This window comes from Podarcis tiliguerta (genome assembly GCF_965153285.1).
Source record: "Podarcis tiliguerta genome assembly, chromosome: 10".
Lineage (NCBI taxonomy): Eukaryota > Metazoa > Chordata > Lepidosauria > Squamata > Lacertidae > Podarcis > Podarcis tiliguerta.
In genome coordinates this window covers 23,597,833-23,616,613 of record NC_139543.1, presented here as the reverse complement: position 1 = coordinate 23,616,613, position 18,781 = coordinate 23,597,833, and the positions used below count along the sequence as shown (strand labels likewise).

The 18,781-nt window shown below is 43.4% G+C and overlaps 1 protein-coding gene across 2 annotated transcripts in view; it reads right to left on the bottom strand.

Moving 5' to 3' along the window:
• IMMP2L (inner mitochondrial membrane peptidase subunit 2) overlaps positions 1-18,489 on the bottom strand; it is a 453,218-nt gene extending 434,729 nt beyond the window's left edge. For both annotated transcript variants that reach the window (XM_083400141.1, XM_083400142.1), the window contains exons 1-2: positions 18,331-18,489; positions 3,645-3,782 (exon numbers count right to left, since the gene is read on the bottom strand). In XM_083400141.1, coding sequence (XP_083256267.1) covers positions 3,645-3,779 — 135 coding nt within the window. In that variant the 5' untranslated portion in view covers positions 3,780-3,782; positions 18,331-18,489. The remainder of the gene's footprint in view (positions 1-3,644; positions 3,783-18,330) is intronic.
• Positions 18,490-18,781: the final 292 nt, after the last annotated feature.

Here is an 18,781-nt window from a genome sequence, read left to right as displayed (position 1 = left end):
GGCAAAGCCAGCGTGCGTCAGTACCATACGCGTTTCTTCGGACTGGTTCATGCACTGGGATGGGACAAAGCGTCTGCGCCAGTGAGAGATCTCTTTTGGGAGGGCTTGAATACAGAAGTAAAAGCCGAGATTGGAAGGGGGGAGAGGCCAAGGAGCACCCAGGAAGTGGTCCAGAGGGCTCTGGAGATCGGGGTGCATCTGGAGGAACGTCCTTGCAACAGAGAAGAAGGACGTTGGGGAAGGGCACCAGCCAGAGCACCTCCCTTCTATCCCAAAGAAGCAGCGCGTGCGCAGTCCACGCCCTCGCAGGGAGGGGGAGAGGAACCGATGGAGCTCGGAGGTGCCAGGGCTCAGTCAGCTACCAGAGCCCTGACGCCGGGAGCAGTCAAGACGAAGCCTCCTAGAGGGAACAGGAAGTGCTACATCTGCGACAGTGCTCAACACATGGCGAAAGAGTGTCCCCAGAGGCTCCACAAGCACACTGCAGCATCGGCAACAGTGACAGAAGCAACGCAGCAGGGAAACGACAGAGTCTGGCTGGAGGAAGAGGTACTGGGGTCCAGCCAGACAAATCAATGAAACAATCCCCAGAGATTTTGCAGCCCACAGACCCCCTCCCACCCAAACCAGTGGTGCAGCTTACAGCGTCTCTCCAACTGCCCAACGGAAGCACTCTGGAAGTGCCGATCACCATTGACTCCGGCAGCAACGCCGACTTTATAGGACTGGATTTTATTCAGCAGCACAATATACCACTGCTGCCAGCCACACTGCCCCTGAAGGTTGTCACAGTGGATGGCAGGGACTTGCTAGGGGGGCAGGTGGTGCAACAAACGCAACCAATGGTGATGCGGATTGGAAATCACCAAGAAGTCATCAGCTTCAACGTCACCAAACTGTCAGGCACGCCGGTAGTCTTGGGCATGAGTTGGCTGCACAGGCACAGTCCAGCATTGGCGTGGTACCAACGCCAATTGACCTTCGGTTCCTCCTATTGCGCGGAACATTGCATTCTTCGTAGCCAAGTAGAAGGGGAGGGGGGAAGGGGGGGCTTCGAGGGGGGGATGGATGTCAGGGGTTCAGGAGAAGAGTCACAGGAGAGGCAGGAAACGGAGAGCGAGGGGGAGGAGTCGGAAGGAAATGTCAGCGACAACAGTAGTCCGAGGTCTCTGAGTCTCTCCAGTGACTCGGAGGATTCACAGAAAGGGGCCCCCATGGTCAGGGCAAGGGGGACACCTCGGGAAGAAGGGGCCAGAGGGGACTCAGAGAGTAACAGCTGGAAATCCGGACCAGCTTCCCCCCCAGAGTGCAGTAGGGGGGAGGAGTCCAAGGCATCGGGATCAGGGAGCGCGCAGGCAGAGGGAGAGCGTGAGGCAGGAGTGGCCACACCCTCGTCAGGGAGCGAGGAAACGGTCATCAGGAAAGTTAAACGCGCGCGCGCGCCAAGTTCAAATGTACAGGAGGGCGGCAAGGTGGGCAGCCCGGGTAGGGAGCCAGGTCCTAAAGCACGCCGAAGAGAGGGGGAGGAGTCAGAGGGGTCCAGCTCTGCGTCAGAAGAGTCCAGGAGGGAAGAGACCCCGGGGGGTAGTAAGACCCAGAGGAAGAGAGAGAGAAGGAGGAGGTGGAGTAAGATTAGAGTTTTAAGCTGGTGCACAGGGGGCGGAGATCCAGATAGAGCTTCGCCGGTCTAAAGCTCAGACGTAGAGCTGGGACGCTGAGACTTGTAAATGGAGACTATTCTTCAATAAAGACTTTGATACTGTACTACCGGCTAGCGTTGGTCCTTGGTGAGCTGGGACCCGGAGCCAGCTCTGACAGTTACATATGAGCTGGAAAATTGTCAAAACAGTCTCCAATTGTGCTGATCCAGAAACAAGGCACGTTTCCCACCGTAGCACCACATGAAACTGGTGTATAGTGACATTTGGGACAGGCAGAAACATGCCTCTCATAAAGGCCATCCGTGTCAAAACCTTCAAGATCTGCACCCAGCTGGACTAAAAGCATGGGCACTCCAGTCCTGGTCCTCACTATCATCACGCCCTCCATCACTGTAAGATTACCTTAACTAGAGAAGTCTCTTAATCATGAAAAGAGCATTCTCCCCTGAGGTTCTGACGCTATAAACACTCCAGATAAGGAAGCTTCAACTAAAATCAGACACAATTAAATTCAGGTTAGTTAAAATAAAGGAAACTTACAGCATTTTAATATTGAAATTAATATATAGACCTGAACAGTCCAACCACAACAATAAAATTCTATGCTTATGTACCACATTTTAATTGATGTTTGATTATGAATGATTATGTTACGTGGATAAAAAAAAAAGGTTAAGGACCCCTAACAGTTAAGTCCAGTTGTGAACGACTCTGGGGTTGCAGCGCTCATCTCACTTTACTGGCTGAGGGAACCAACATTTGTCTGCAGACAGTTTTTCCAGGTCATTTGGCCAACATGACTACGCCACTTCTGGTGAAACCAGAGCAGCACACGGAAACGCCATTTACATTCCCACCAGAGTGGTACATACTTATCTGCTTGCACTTTGATGTGCGTTCGAACAGCTAGGTTGGCAGGGACTGAGCAACAAGAGCTCACCCCATTGTGGGGATTCGAACCACCGACCTTCTGATTGGCAAGCCCAAGGCTCAGTGGTTTAGACCACAGCACCACCCGCATCCCTGTGTTAAGTGGATACAAGTTACAAGGCATAAATCCTTTTTCGTACATCTTACTCAATGAGTATAGTTACACAACTTGTAGTTTAAAAAGTACAAGCAGAGAGGATTATTATACCTGTGGAAAAAGCAAGAGGGAGAGGCTGATGGTTGTTCTAAATCATGATGTAAAACAAATAAAGCAAGCCATGTGTGTAACTGAAATAAAGGACTTCAAAAAATTAATGAAGATAGAGAGGAATCAAGTTTCTAGAAGAAACTCTCCCCCCTTCCCCCCAAAAAGGAAAGTAAGTGGTCGTGGAAACATCTGTCTTTGAAAAGTTGGTTTTGAAAGGGAAATTATTTTTTAAAATCCAAGATCCATCTTAAGTTATTAAAAAAATACAATTCAATTCAAACATAGCATCTTTCCCAATGCAACTTCTGCTGCAGCGCATGGCTATGCCATCTATTTATCAACTCTCCTGCCAACACCACATTCTACCCAGGCATGATTGACAGCAGTGGCGTAGCATGGGGGGTGCAGGGGGGGCCGGCCACACTGGGCGCAACATCTTGGGGTTAGGGTGCGCAAATCCACGGGTTAGGGGGCGCAAATTACTTGCCTTGCCCCGGGTGCTGACAACCCACGCTACGCCACTGATTGACAGAACAGGTAATACTTCTCTTAATTCTAAATTAACCAGATAGAATACTTTAAAGTTCTTAAGCCTCTTGAAGAAATAGAAGTATATGTCTCAAAAAGGAGGGGGGAACCCCTGCTAAGTTCTGCACTCCCCAAACACAAGAAACTCCTGCCTGACCAAACACAGTGGAAACTGCTCTCTCTGTAATGAAAAGGCCTTTTACATAAAATGCTGAAAATTGCATTTTTCTCCTGCTTTTGAAACTGGATTGTCAATTTATAATTGAGGCCTCCACGCAGGTGAAAATGAACTGGGGGAAAAGCAGCTGCATTGTTACCTGCATTGAAGCTCCTTCCACTCTTGCTATGCAAGCCACTCTGTCAAGGAAAGTCACCGTCACAGGAACAGCAACAAAGAAGCCTTTCAAAAAGGCTTTGATGTACTTTACCCCAAAGCCTAGGGTCTGTGCCATAATCTAAAAGATGGAAGAAAAGTAGAGCCACTGTAAAAGCAAGAATTTGGAACAAAGTCATTTCAATAGCATTTAAGCAAAACATTAGTTGTAATGAAATACAATTTGTCAACAAAAAGCAAACAGGGATTGCCGTTGTTGTTGTTTTGTCCCAGAATCCTAGGCATAGCCCAGTCAGACTGTAATCTCCAATATTTTGGGCCACAAGAGATCATATGGCTTCAACATTCATCGTAAACTTTGTATGGGAGGGGTGTTCCCTCATCCTCTCACTTCCTGCTTTGCGTAACATTTAACCCAATGAAGGTTTCTGGAGAGCTTAATTACCTATTCCCAATTAATCTCTGTCCAGCCAGATGTCTACCATCTTCATCTGGTATGCTGGCTGAGACCCTACCTGCCCATGCACTATCTCACCAGAGTTGTACATGCCCTGGTAATCACCTGCTTGGAGTACTGTGTGGAGCTACTTTGAAGGTGACTCAAAAACTACAACTAATCCAAAATGTGGCAGCTAGACTGGTGACAGGGAGCAGCCACCGAGACCATGTAACACCAGTCCTGAAAGACTTACACTGGCTCCCAGTACATTTCCGAGCACAATTCAAAGTGCTGGTGCTGACCTTTAAAGCCCTAAACGGCCTCAGCCCTGTATACATGAAGGAGCATCTCCACCCCCATCATTCAGCTGAGGTCTGGCTCCAAGGGCCTTCTGGCAGTTCCCTCACTGTGAGAAGTGAGGTTACAGGGAACCAGGCAGAGGGCCTTTTTGCCCTCCCATCAGATGTCAAGGAGATAAAGAACTACACAACTTTTAGAAGACATCTGAAGGCACCCCTGTATCTGGAAGCTTTTAATGTTTAATGTTTTATGATGTTTTTATATGTGGTGGTGGTGGTGGTGGCTAGATCCAAATAAAGGTATGGCCCATCTGTGCACTTGAGAGTTTTCCCCCCTTATGGAAAACATAGCTGCCTGTTTTCCATGTACTCTTAAAACAGGAACAGTCAACATGGTGCTCTCCAGATATTGCTGAATTACAATCAGCAACAGCTCATCAGTCTTAGCCAGCATAGCCAATAGGCAAAGGTGATGGGCGCTGTTGTCTTTCCTTTCTCATTCTTCCCAGGAAAAAGCATCACACAGAGGAATAGGTTGGCCTGCTGCAGCCTTTCTTAACCTTGGGTCCTGCTAGCTAGGGAAGATGGGAGTTGTAGTCCAGCAACATCTAGGGATCCAAGGTTAAGAAAGGCTTGACTATGGGCAACCAGTTTTTAAACTATTATTTATATTAGTTTATTAATGTTATCTTGCTTATTTTCGTTTGGGAACTTAAAGTAATGGAATGTAAATCTGCCCATCTGGAGTTAGAGATAAACTTGTAGGAGAGGGGCTGTTGGTAGTTCCACCACAGGAAGATGCCTGGTTAGCAGTCACTGATGGAAGGGCCTTCTCAGTAGTGGTCTCCCATCTGCATCCCTAGAAAGGTGTGTCAGTCTCCTTCACTATTAAATTTTAGGAGAATTCTAAGGATGTTATTTTTACCCAGGCATTTGAGGACTAAAAATTCTGTCCCTGGCAAAACTGAAAATATTAATTTGAAAGTATGTGATAGGTTTTAGGAGTTTTAAAATGTTTTTTAGAACGTTGTTTTTCACCTTTTACAAAATTATATTGTTTTAGTAGTGACATGTTTGCTGCCCATGGCACCTTTGGAGAAAGATGTGAGATATAAATGTAAATATCTAATAATAGGTAAACAAACTACTACCCAATGAAAACCCAACAGTTTAGTCTTATCTTTGGCAATCATCACTTGATTACATGGAATCACAGAACTGTAGGGTGGGAAGGGACCTTGAGGATAATATAGTATAACCCTCTGCAATGAAAGAATATGCAGCTGCCCCATACGTGGATCGAACCTGCAGCCTTGGTGTTATGAGCACCACACTCTAACCAACTGAGCTATCCAGGCTCTAGGTTGGATGTGTGAAACTGTCCAGGAAGACTCAGAAATGTGGTCTGCGGAAGTTGGAGATACAGCATTTGCAATGCAAATAAAACAATACTATTCTGCAATGCGAGAATGCATGCCTGCAGGTAAGAAGTAAGCACATCAGTCATGGTTGTACATCTTTAAACCAAGATTCAATCCCATCCAACCAAGAAAAGGAAAATACACACTGAGCATGCACTATGATAACGTGCATCTGCCTTCTGCCAATCCACCCCGCCTACTGCAAATACTACACCATCATCAGGGCTCTGCCACTGGTCCCCCTATATCGTGGAAATCAAAAATACACCACAACTGTGAACGGATGAAGCAGCCATTTACCCAGAAAAAGTTACTACACAATTGTCTAATAGCAGATACTTTCGGATGAATTATTAGCTGTATGTTCTCTGCTGTTCTGCAATGGAAAAGAATATTTGCTGTGCAAACAGACAAATATGCTGCTTAATATGCCAAACTGAACAGAAGAAAATGCTTCCAAAGCACTAGATCATTGAGTAGAGCCAGGGTTTTTTTTTAAAGCAAAAACACTGAACCTAACAAGTCGGAAACAAGGAAATGCTGTGTTTAACATCACCACTCAAATACAGGTAACAAAACTGAATCCAGGTATGAAAAACTGAAATATTAGCATACTGAAATACTTGGAAGCATTCAAATATCAAGCTCCTTCTTTGATCTTTTTTTATTTCAAACCTTCACTTCTCAAAGTTATTGAAAGAGAAATTATGCAACTCCAGAGCCCCGCAAGTCATTTTAGGCTTTATGTCAACAGGGATCCAACCTAAATGATGTGTCAATGACCAAAGCCAGGTGTTCATTTCTTAGAATAGTCATTCTTGGGGGGAGGGGGAGTTGCGATTTGGAACAATTTTCTGCAGCAACCTATACTCTTAGACTGAGATCCACCCATGTTGCCTTTAAAAAAGTCATACTATGCGAAGATCCTACAGCAAGAAAAAGCAATTGCACTGCTCTGTAGTTTACAGCAACAACAATGAAAAGGGTGGGGAATGAGAATGGCAAATTGCCTGCCTAGCAAAGATCAAAAGAACCAGCAAATAACAGGTCAAAATCCAAGGAAGCCCATACTGTGCAGCTTAGAGATTACAGCAGATGGAGCACAGCGCTATCTGGACTGAAGTGTTAGTGTACAAAAAGTCCAGGGACTATAATGGGTCTCCAGCAGGTACTACAACATATGGAGCAGAGATGCTATTTAGATTGCTCTCTACATTTAAATGTTTATTTTTATTTCCTACACTCGTTTGCACATTAGAAGACACAGTTTGTCAAGCCGCCTGCCAAAACTCATCAAGTAATACACCGAAAGCCTCAACTCACAAATTTGCAAGTCTAAGCACTTAAAAATTACCCACTGATGTATTACAAGATACACAGCAGTAAAATCACAGCAACCTTCCTCAAAGCAAATTGGGGTAGGGTAGGGAGATGACCCCTGATAGGCTTTTCATAAGGAGAGGCAAGAGGCATGGAATGGCAATGGCACGCAGCAGCTTATTTCAAACAACTTGATTTGTTCCTTTTGCCATTTAAGAAGTGCATTCAGTTCAGCAGTTTGCAACCATGTTCCTATTATCTTATCACTGGAAATGGGTTAAGTGTCCCAATTGCTTTGTAAAATTGTCAGAAAAAGCACGTTCTACTGAGTCACCAGCTGGACATGTTTCCTAGTTTAAGATCATCCAGATTTGTCCCATCAATTCAGCTTCAGGGAGAATTTGCAAAAATAGCAAAAAGCGTACAGTTCAAGAAATTATGTCAAACTGCTAATAAACTCTAAGGCAAAGCTTTAGGCAATGTCAGTGTGTTGAGCGGGGGGGGGGATTCTACCAATACCATTCATTGTACATTAACACAACTAATTACAGTGGTGCCTCGCAAGACGAAATTAATTCGTTCCGCGAGTCTCTTCGTCTAGCGGTTTTTTTGTCTTGCGAAGCAACCCTATTAGCGGCTTAGCGGCTTAGCGTTATTAGCGGTTTAGCGGCTATTAGCGGCTATTAAAGGCTTAAGGGATTAGCGGATTAGCTGCTAAAAGGCTATTAGCAGTTTAGCGGCTTAGAAAAAAGGGGGTGGGGAGCGGAAAAAAATCTCAAAACTCGCAAGACATTTTCGTCTTGCGAAGCAAGCCCATAGGGAAATTCGTCCTGCGAAGCGCATCGGAAAACGGAAAACCCTTTCGTCTAGCGGGTTTTCCGTCTCGCGAGGCATTCATCTTGCGGGGTACCACTGTACTGAATTATGTTTATCAGCTGAATGTTGTAGCTTTCCACAGCATTGTGGCATACATGCAAGGTTCTTTAATAAACAGAAGCAAACACATGATTCTATTATTTATTGGATACTCATATACTGAACATGACAGTGAAGGCATTTGTTTCTAAGGAAACCCCTTTACAAATCCAGATGTAGACAGGCATGTCTCCAAATTAAGGCACAATGGTCACAATCCACTGTCAAGTTCCTTAAACTATTGTCCTGGTCCACACATGTTCCAAACAATAGTTAAGTTTGAACTTGCTAAGTGTGCAGCTACCCAAATGCTAAACTTGTTTGGAATATGGGTAAAGTCCATTTTATTCCTGCTGTCATAATGGTGCTGATTTAAGTGAGATTAAAACGAGTAAATGCACATCCTCAAAGTATTAATATTATTCAGGGTTGGCAGACTGTTTTTTGTTTGCACTAACATTATCAGATATGCAGAAGCTGTTGTTAAGCATGGAATGCCAGTGGGGGTGGAAAAAATGTCGCTTGTGTGCTTCACAGCTGAAGCAGTACATATAGCTGTCTAAAGCCCTTGCCACTGTAAGGCTATTACGTTTAGAGTCTTAAATTACCCAGCTACACCACTGGGTCCCTGGCCTATATAAGGTTCTTTGTCAAGCAGGACTTCACATTTATGGGTTTCCCCTCCTTTTGGTCTTGTTAGAAATCTCAGCTCTAACTATCAGCATTACAAAATGACATCCAATGGCTCACTACAAAGTCCTAGTAGATGGACTGTTCTGTCACTCAGTTTAATTTTATTGTGTGAGCCTTTTTTGTAACAGCATGAGGAAAATTGGTTTTTTCTGTGTTTCTGATTTTATTACTATTCCTTTTCTTCGAGGCACATGTGTTTGAGTCTGTGCTACAGTGCTTTGAAGTGCACAAAATGGACTTCCGGAGGCGGCGCGAAACCGTGATGGCGGACCTCTTCGAGCTCTGAAGAGGGGCACCGCAGAAAAGGGTTGTTTCGCTACGGCGCAGCGGCAACCCATCAAGAAAAACCACGGACAGAGAGAGTCCGTGGCCGTGGGACTCGGCGGGCACCTGGAGCGACCCCAAATTCGCGGAAGGGACCCCGTAAGGGGCTCCGGAGTGAAGGAGGGGGAGCGGTGCTGTGAGTTCATCGCTCTTTCTGCGGAGGCGAAGCCGCGCGGCTGTCACGGATGAGCGCTGACCTTTCTTCCAAAAAATACTACTCTGAAACAGCAAACCCGTGAGTAAGGACTTAAGATTTGTTACAATAACTTGAAGAAATTTGGCTGAAACCGGGAGACGAGAAAGAGGAAGTCCGTCTTCCGGCACTGCTTATAAGATCAAAGCAGACTGTTTAAAGAGCGGAAAGCGCTGTGAACAGGGAAGCTTTAAGGCTTTAAAGTGGGACTTTCGTGCACACTTGAAATTCTATTCTTAAAGGAAGAAAAAATACAGTTTAAATTGGACTTGGAGCGGTCCCCCATGGGGCGAGGGAAGACTCTAACCCCAAATCTTCGGGTGGCCGGGTGAAGTTGCTTGACTGCGGAACTGTTACAAACTTCCAGATACTTTTGTAACTGAAGTGCAACTTTTGGGCTTACTTAGTTTGAGTGGATACAATTGCAGGCACCTTGTTGGAACATTGTTAAACGTTTTAAAGTGCTCTGCAGGACTTTTTTCTTAGTGTTTTGGAACTAACTTGCTTTTAAAATTGTTTTTGAAAACGGAAACTTTAATGGCGGAAAAGTTACCTTCTTCTTACTAACTTTTGGTGGCACTCCCCCTAGAGGACATTGGATAACAAAGGCCTGGGAAAAGTTTTTTTGCTTACTTTCTTTCTCCAGACTGTTTATAAATTTGGACTTGTCTTTCCCATGGGATTACAACATCTGACCTTGAACATTGACTGATGAGTGGTACAGGAAAGACAAGAGCAGCCAAAGCTAAGGAAGCTAAGGAAAAAGAAAAAGCAAAAAAGCAGGCACAGCTTTTGCAAACAACTTTAACTCAGGGACGTAGACTATCAGTGCCTGCTGTGCTTGCAACACAAAAAGTAGAAAGTGAAAAGCCTGAAAAATCTGAAGAGGAAGATATGGCATCAGGAGGAGCAGAGGCAGCACTGAAACAAGTTTTGGAACAATTGTCAACATTAAATCAAAAAATTGATAACCAATCAACAAAAATTGACCAAGCTACATCCTCGATCCAGAAATTGACAGATCAGGTTTCCCAACACACCCAAGCAATTGAAAAATTGCAAGGAGCAACGGAAGAGAACCGTAAATTGGCAGGGGAAGCCGTTGAAATTGCAACATCAGCTAAAAAAGAGGTTGAGGAAGTTAAAGCAGAAGTCAAGCCTCTGCATAAACAGATAGGGGACCAACAAACCTATCTCTCTTTGGTGGAACTGAAAAACCGGGAGACTAATCTTAGGCTTAGGGCGGTCCCAGAAATCGAACAAGAAGATTTGATTGGATTTTTGACAACAGAATTTTCAAAGTTCTGGGGCTTAAAAGAAGAAAGTGAATTTAAAATAGTATCGGCTTTTCGACTGGGAAGATTGGTAAGAAAAGATAGATCTAGAGACTGTCTAATAGCTTTGAGATCAAGAGAGGAGAGAGACAAAATATTAGGCCTACACTTCAAAAACTCAATTGAGATACAAGAGAAAAGGGTGGAAATCTACCGAGATATTCCTAAACAGCTATTGGATCTGAGAGCCACCTATTCAGAATTGGCTAAGTTGTTGAGACTTAACTCAATCCCTTATAGGTGGGAGTTCCCACAAGGACTATCATTTACTTACAAACAGAAGAAGGTTAAAATAAGATTACCAGAGGATCTACAAAAGTTCCAGCACGACCACGGAGAAGATCTCCAAAAAGAAGCAGCAGCCCTTTGGCCTATACTTAAACCAGGACCCACTCTGCCAGCAGGCGGAGGGACGCCTAAACCCTCGGAATTAGAGGAAAAAGAAGATACACCGCTCTAGGTGTAACAGAATAGTTCAGGATGTCTCTGCAGCTACTCAGTTGGAATATAAATGGCGGAAATTCCCCGGAGAAAAGAAGGAAATTGTTTCATATATTGAAGAAAGAACAATTGGATATTATTTGTTTACAAGAAACCCATGTGACCAGGCTCCACAGGAAAGTTTTGGTCAACAAAAGACTAGGCCAAGAGTTTATTTCCTCAGACAAGGTAAAGAAAAGAGGAGTGGTGATTTATGCTAAGGAGAGCCTGATACCTAAATTTTTATTCAAAGATGAATATGGAAGAATTCTGGCAATTGAAATCCAGACCCAAGGAGAAAAAATATTGATACTAGGAATTTATGCTCCAAACGACGGGAAATCAGAATTTTTCAAGAAGCTGCATGAGACGCTGCTGGACTATCTGGACTATGCTAACATCATAATGATGGGAGATATGAATGGAGTGGTGTCTACACATATGGATAAGTCTTATAACCAAAATCTAACATCAGACGGCAGACTGCCTAAAACTTTTTTTGAAATGACTGACAATCTGGATTTGATTGATATATGGAGGACAAAGAACCCCCTAGGTAAAGAAGGAACTTTCTTCTCTGAGGCCCACCTGTCCTGGTCAAGGATCGACCAAATCTGGACCTCCAGGGGGCTGGCACCCAAGACTAAAAAGGTGGAAATCTGCCCAAAAACATGCTCCGACCACAACGCTCTGAAATTAGATCTCAGACTTACTCAAACCGGTTCCTTCAGATGGAGAATGAATGACACTCTTTTAAGAGATCAAGAGATTGTGAAAAAGGCCCAAAAAACATTAAAGGACTATTTTGAGATAAATTTGAATACTACAGTAGAAAAAAGAACGATCTGGGACGCAAGCAAAGCTGTCATGAGGGGGTTTCTGATACAACAGAATACAATTAAGAAGAAGCTCTGGAATGGAAAGAAAGATAAAATACTGGAGAAAATACATCAAGGAGAGAAAAAATTGAGAACTAAACCAAAGTCAAAGGATCTGTTGAGAGAAATTAAATTCCATCAAGCAGAATATTCAAAATTGATTAATCAGGAGATTGAATGGAAAATAAAACAGATGAAGCAAAGATCCTTTGAATCAGCAAATAAATGTGGAAAGCTGCTAGCTTGGCAGCTGAAAAAAAGACAAAAGTTGAATACAGTTACAAATCTAGAGATTGAAGGAAGAACGGTGCAGAAACCAGAGGAAATTAGGAAGTGCTTCCACAGATATTTTAAAGAACTTTATGTACAGGGGCCTCAGAAAGAATCAGAGATAGATCATTTTTTAAAGACAAATGGACTATCAAAAATAACTCAAGATAAAAGATCAATCTTGAACTCTACAATAACCACCCAGGAAATTGAAAGTGCCATTCAGAACATGCAACTAGGCAAATCTCCAGGCCCGGATGGGCTTACCTCCAAATACTACAAGACTTTGAAAGACTATTTAACACAACCCTTGTTGGAGGTATGCAACCAGATCATGGATGGGAAGAGGGCACCAGAAACGTGGAAAGAAGCGTTCATCACATTGATACCTAAGATAGAATCTGAAAAGACTCAACTCAAGAACTACCGCCCCATCTCACTCCTGAATGTGGATTACAAAATATTTGCAGACATTTTGGCAAGTAGACTTAAAAAAGTTTTAATTGAAGTAATTCACAAAGACCAAGCAGGCTTTCTCCCTGGTAGACATTTATATGAGAATACCAGAAACATCATCGATATTTTGGAACTTTTACAAACTAACAGGAACACAAGGGCGGTGTTAATTTTTGTTGATGCGGAGAAAGCATTTGACAATATATCTTGGATGTTCATGAAGAAAAACTTGGAAGGGATGGGAGTGGGGCGGGGGTTTGAAAATGGGTTACGAGCAATTTATTCAGAGCAAAAGGCCAAATTAATAGTGAACAATGTGGTGACGGAGGAGTTCAAAATTGAAAAAGGGACACGACAAGGGTGCCCTCTATCCCCTCTTTTATTCATTTCAGTCCTGGAGGTGCTATTGAACATGATAAGGGAGGACCGGCTGGTACAAGGGATAGAGGTCGGAGTGAAACAATATAAACTTAAAGCTTTTGCAGATGACCTAGTTTTGACATTGCAGGAGCCAGAATCCAGTACAAAAAGAGTTCTTGAACTTATATCTGAGTTTGGTCAGGTGGCGGGGTTTAAGTTGAACAAACAAAAAACCAAGGTTTTGACCAAGAATTTGACACTTACAGAAACAGAGGGGTTTCAGAGAGAAACAGAATTAAATGTGGTAAAGAAAGTGAAATACCTAGGGATCTATTTGTCTTCCAAAAATTTGAATTTATTTAAGGACAATTATGAAAAATGCTGGTTGGAAGTAAAGAAGGATTTAGAAATTTGGTCAAGATTGAAACTTTCCTTGTTGGGAAGGATTGCAGCAATTAAAATGAATGTATTGCCGAAAATGTTATTCTTGTTTCAAACCCTACAGATCGTGGACAGAGAGGAATGTTTTGGAAAATGGCAGAAGGATATATCTAAGTTTGTCTGGCAGGGCAAAAAGCCCCGAATAAAGTATAAAATATTAACTGATTCAAAAGAAAGAGGGGGGTTTGCCCTGCCGGATTTGAGGTTGTACTATGAAGCTGCAGCCTTCTGCTGGCTGAAAGATTGGTTTTTGCTAGAAAACACCGACGTCCTAGATCTGGAAGGTTTTGATAATGCATTTGGTTGGCATGCATATCTATGGTATGACAAGGTTAAAGTTCACAAATTGTTTAAAAGCCATATTGTCAGAAAAGCGATTTTTGCAGTCTGGATGAAATATAAAGACTTATTAGAGAGTAAAACACCGAGGTGGCTATCACCGGTGGAGGCCAAAGCTCGAAAAAGACCCAATATGGAGGCCTATTGGCCGAAATATTGGGAATTAATTGAAAAAATTGGAGACGGTTGGAAGTTGCAGAGCCAGGACAAATTAAAAAACAAGGTGCGAGATTGGTTACATTATGCTCAAATTCAAGAGGTTTTTAAAATGGATAAAAAGGTTGGTTTCCAGGAGGGGAAATCGAAACTAGAGACAGAATTGTTAGAACCAAAGACCAAGATTTTATCTAGAATGTATAACTTGCTGCTTATGTGGAACACACAGGATGAGACAGTTAAATCTGCTATGATAAAATGGGCACAGGATGTTGGACATAATATTATGTTTGAAGACTGGGAAAGGTTATGGAACACCGGAATGAAATTCACGGCATCTAGTGCCTTGAAGGAAAACATTATGAAAATGATATACCGGTGGTACATGACCCCAGTCAGGCTAGCCAAGATGCATCACCTGTCTGACAACAAATGTTGGAAGTGTAAGGAAGCAGAGGGGACTTTCTTCCATCTCTGGTGGACCTGCCCAAAAGTGAAGGCCTTCTGGGAAATGATTTATAATGAATTGAAAAAGGTATTTAGGTATACCTTTCCTAAGAAACCAGAGGCCTTCCTGTTGGGCATGGTGGACCAGAAAATGTCAAAGAAAGATAGAACTTTGTTTATGTACGCTAGCACAGCAGCAAGAATACTTATTGCAAAGAGTTGGAAGACACAAGATTTGCCCACGCTGGAGGACTGGCAGACGCAGTTGATGGACTACATGGAGATAGCTGAACTGACCGGCAGAATCCGAGATTTGGATAAAGAAACAATTGAGGAGGACTGGGGAAAATTTAAAGATTATCTGAAAAAATATTATAAGCTGTATGAATCCTAAGAAAGTGCATGATTAGGAAACGTTAAGCTTCTGCGAATATGATTAAGTAAATGGTAAAATTAGTGACAAAAGAGAAAAGGAGACAATTTAAATTGAATATGTTATGTTTATTTTAAAGGTATTGAAATTGAGATATAATATATTGTATTTGGATACATAACATTCGAAAGTTACAACAAGGTATGAAATAAGGTAACAAAATGCTGACATTGTTAATGCAAAGAACGCAGAATCGGAAGGGGTGGGGAAGTCCAAGTTTTATTTTGTTTTTGTTGTTAAAAAAGAGAAAATTTGTTTCTTGTAACTACTTTATTTGTTTATAAACCTATAAAATTATGGAAAGAAACGCAATAAAAAAATTTATAAAAAAAAAAAATGAAGTGCACAAAATGCCCTCAGTGTTCTCAGCGTAACCTCAAAGCATCCTAGCCTGATCCTTTGGCATATTATTACAACTTGAATTAAATCCGCAGGACAGTGAAAACCTATTTGAGGAATCCTTTGGTGTTGCACTGATATGGCACATATTAATTCTAGAACTATAGTGTAGAGAACTTCTATAAAGAACCACCCCATTAAAACCAGCAATAAAAGAATTCAGTGAGTCATCCTTAATAGGATTGAATTATGTCTACATTTCACAAATCTCCGGATCTTAGTAATTTTTCTCTCCGAAAACCTAGGCTTAGACTGTGGAGTCAAAAAGTATACCGAGTTACTGACCTCCACATTCTGTAAAATCAAGTTCATCTTGCTTGAATAAGTATTATTCTGCAGTATGATTAAATATTTTGCAGAGATAATTTAAAACATGAAGTCTGTTTCAATTGTAAGAAGTAAATATATGTAGATTTATGTTTTATCAAATGGTGGCATCACTTCCAAAAGCTTGCAAGCAATAATATGATACCCTTCGTTTAGCTTCACAGTACCCCAAATTTAAAATGATTTCTCCTAATAATGTATTCAATAAATACAGTGATACTTCAGGTTAAGAACTTAATTCATTCTGGAGGTCTGTTCTTAACCTGAAGCACCACTTTAGCTAATGGGGCCTCTTGCTGCTGCCGCGCCGCCAAAACATGATTTCTGTTCTCATCCTGAAGCAAAGTTCTTAACCTGAGGTACTATTTCTGGGTTAGCGGAGTCTGTAACCTGAAGCGTCTGTAACCCGAGGTATCACTGTATTGTGCTCAACTATTCCTTATGCAGCCTGCTGAAATTAGTGTTTCCTAACAAAGTCCTGCTGAACTGGATACTTTTATGAGATATGCTACATTTTGCTTTAAAACACACAGACACACAATGTAAATATCATAAATAAAACAAACACATCTATAGCCCAAAGTAAAGGAAATGTAAACAATGCAATATATACTGTGTGTGGAGAATTTACCTTTTCACTATAAAATATAAATATTTTTGCAAATAGGGCTCCAAATCTAAACACCATCACTAGAATAATGGTTGCAGAAAATGAGTTCATCTTGAAGAAATGCCACAACTCTTTGACCACGATGGAACTTAAGACTATCTAGAAGACAACCTCAAAGTGTTGCTTAGATCTGTTATCGGTTACCTTTTCAATACTACAATTAATGAAGGGTTGTCAAAGAGTAGGGGATAAAGTGGGTTTACTGTCCTTTTAATGCATGCTTATGGTATGTGGTGATTTTAATCAAAGGTAGTGACTATGAACCAAGAAGTGGCAAATATTTTAGATTAAGTAACATTGAATGCAAGTGTGTAATCTTGCCTACTTAAATAGTAACAGTGTTTCCTCTTGTTGTTTTGCTTTACCTGGCCTTGCTCTGGTGGCTTTTACAACAGCCTCCATAGGAAAGTTTAACTGGCAAAGCTTTTTCTTATATGGGAAAAGATTCACAAGCAGGGATGTGGGTTCAAGCCTCAAGTTGGGCAAAAAGATCCCTTCATTGCAGGGGGTTGGACTAGATGATCCTTGTTGTCCCTTCCAACTCTACAATTCTATGATTTTATTATCCCCATTTCTTGCACCAGTCAGGTGGGCTAACCTAAGTAACAGCACAAGTGGGATGATGTGATGCAGGTCATTTGGTTCTATGCCAACACCAATTTTCAATATTAAACAATTACACTTGGGGTAGCTTCAGAAAGTCGTACATGTGAACCTCAAAAGTTCCTGAAGAATATGGTTTTATTCATAAAAGCTCTCCACTTCACACATCTTAAGTTTACGTCTCTATATCATGGGTAGGCAAACTAAGGCCTGGGGGCCAAATCCAGCCCAATCGCCTTCTAAATCCGGCCCAGGAATCAGCATGTTTTTACATGAGTAGAATGTGTCCTTTTATTTAAAATGCATCTCTGGGTTATTTATGGTGAATAGGAAATCGTTCACTTTCCCCCCAAAATATAGTCCCATAAGGTCTAAGGGATAGTGGACCGGCCCCCTGCTGAAAAAGTTTGCTGACCCCTGCTCTATATAACCCCTCTTTAAGTGGAAATGATTCCTCCCTGGTCCTTATTGTCATTTGAACAGCAGAGACAAATGACCTCATACAGGCGACCAAGAAGAAGCGTTGCTGGACTTGGGTGTTTCCTAAGTAAGCGATATAAATCCACATATAGGTGGAATACCTGATTGGGGGGGGGGGCGTGCACCGACTAAGGATTTTCCTCCCACTAATCCAGCTGCAGAAGGAGAAGTCCCTTCCTAGAATGAGAAGCTCCTTTGCGACATGTGTGGTGGATTTTTAAACCAATGATCTTGAGGCAACACCATCAAACCTATTGCATGTTCACTTCCAAGTGCACACAAGCTTATTATGGCCATAGTGATGAAGACCTTTTACCTTCAACACTTGACTAGGAGCATCCACCGCAGCTCCCTTCACTCCCTGATTTACCTCAGGGCAAGGGAAGGTGCTGCACCCCCCATGGCAGCAGACACCGCCGCCTTTCGAGGCGGGGGGGGGGGGAGGCTGTTCTTTGCAGCAGCTGCTTGCACGCCCGGCGTTCCCCCCAATACCCTTGGCAAGATGAGGACTAGCGCCTTTTTTTCCTCCTGTCAGAATGAAGGCAAGCAAGCACCACAAGCACCCTTCCTCGGCAACTTGGACTTTCCTCCTCACTGCGCTGACCGGAGGAAGAGCCTTTTTGACCGGTCGCGTCCTCCCAGTTTCTCCCCTCTGACCGGGGAAATCTCCCCTCAGAGGCACAGCCAGAAGGTCTTAAGCCTGCCTCGCAGAGCTTGCATTTCGCCACAACAAGGAGCTAACTGGAGCACCCTCGCAAAATGAACAATAATAATAATAAATAATCCCACCCTCAATTGGCTCTCTCTATTTCCCTTCACGGCGAAAATGCGAAACTGTTTCGCGCCCATCCTCCCCCCCCCACACATTTCCAAACGCCTTCGGCTGCTTGAGCCCCGCCGGCCCCCGTAGAGCTCCCCGCAACTCCAGCTCCTTCTTCCCGTTTTCCCTTCAACACAGAAACGCCACTCGCGACTGCGCCGCCCCGACTCACCGCTTTTCGGCGCTGACGCCACCACGCCAAGGGGGCGGAGAGAAAGAAAAAGGAGGCGAGCCGCGCGTGCGCTCTTTCGGCAGGGAAGCGAGAGTGGCGAAGGAGGGACGGGTAGGTAAGTGGGTGTTTGAGCGCATGCGCGCGGTCCCTCCTTCTCGCCGAACGGAGGGGAGGAGTCTCGCGAGCTGGTTTAAGAGAGGCGCGCGCTCTACCCCCGCCACTTACCTCAGCAGCCACCTGGCAGAGCTCGTCCTGGGCTGAGGGCAACCAATCGGGTTGCTTCTCGAGCCCTCCTGGGCGGCGAATGAGAGCGAAGCTTTGGAACGGGGGCGCTAGTGCAGGTGGCCGAATGGGCGCGAGGTCGTGTGCATGGTCAAAATAGGCGGGAGCTCCTCTCTCTCGTCAGCCAGAGAAGCGCTTCGTAGTTTGGGAAATGGGCGCCTGCTGTGCA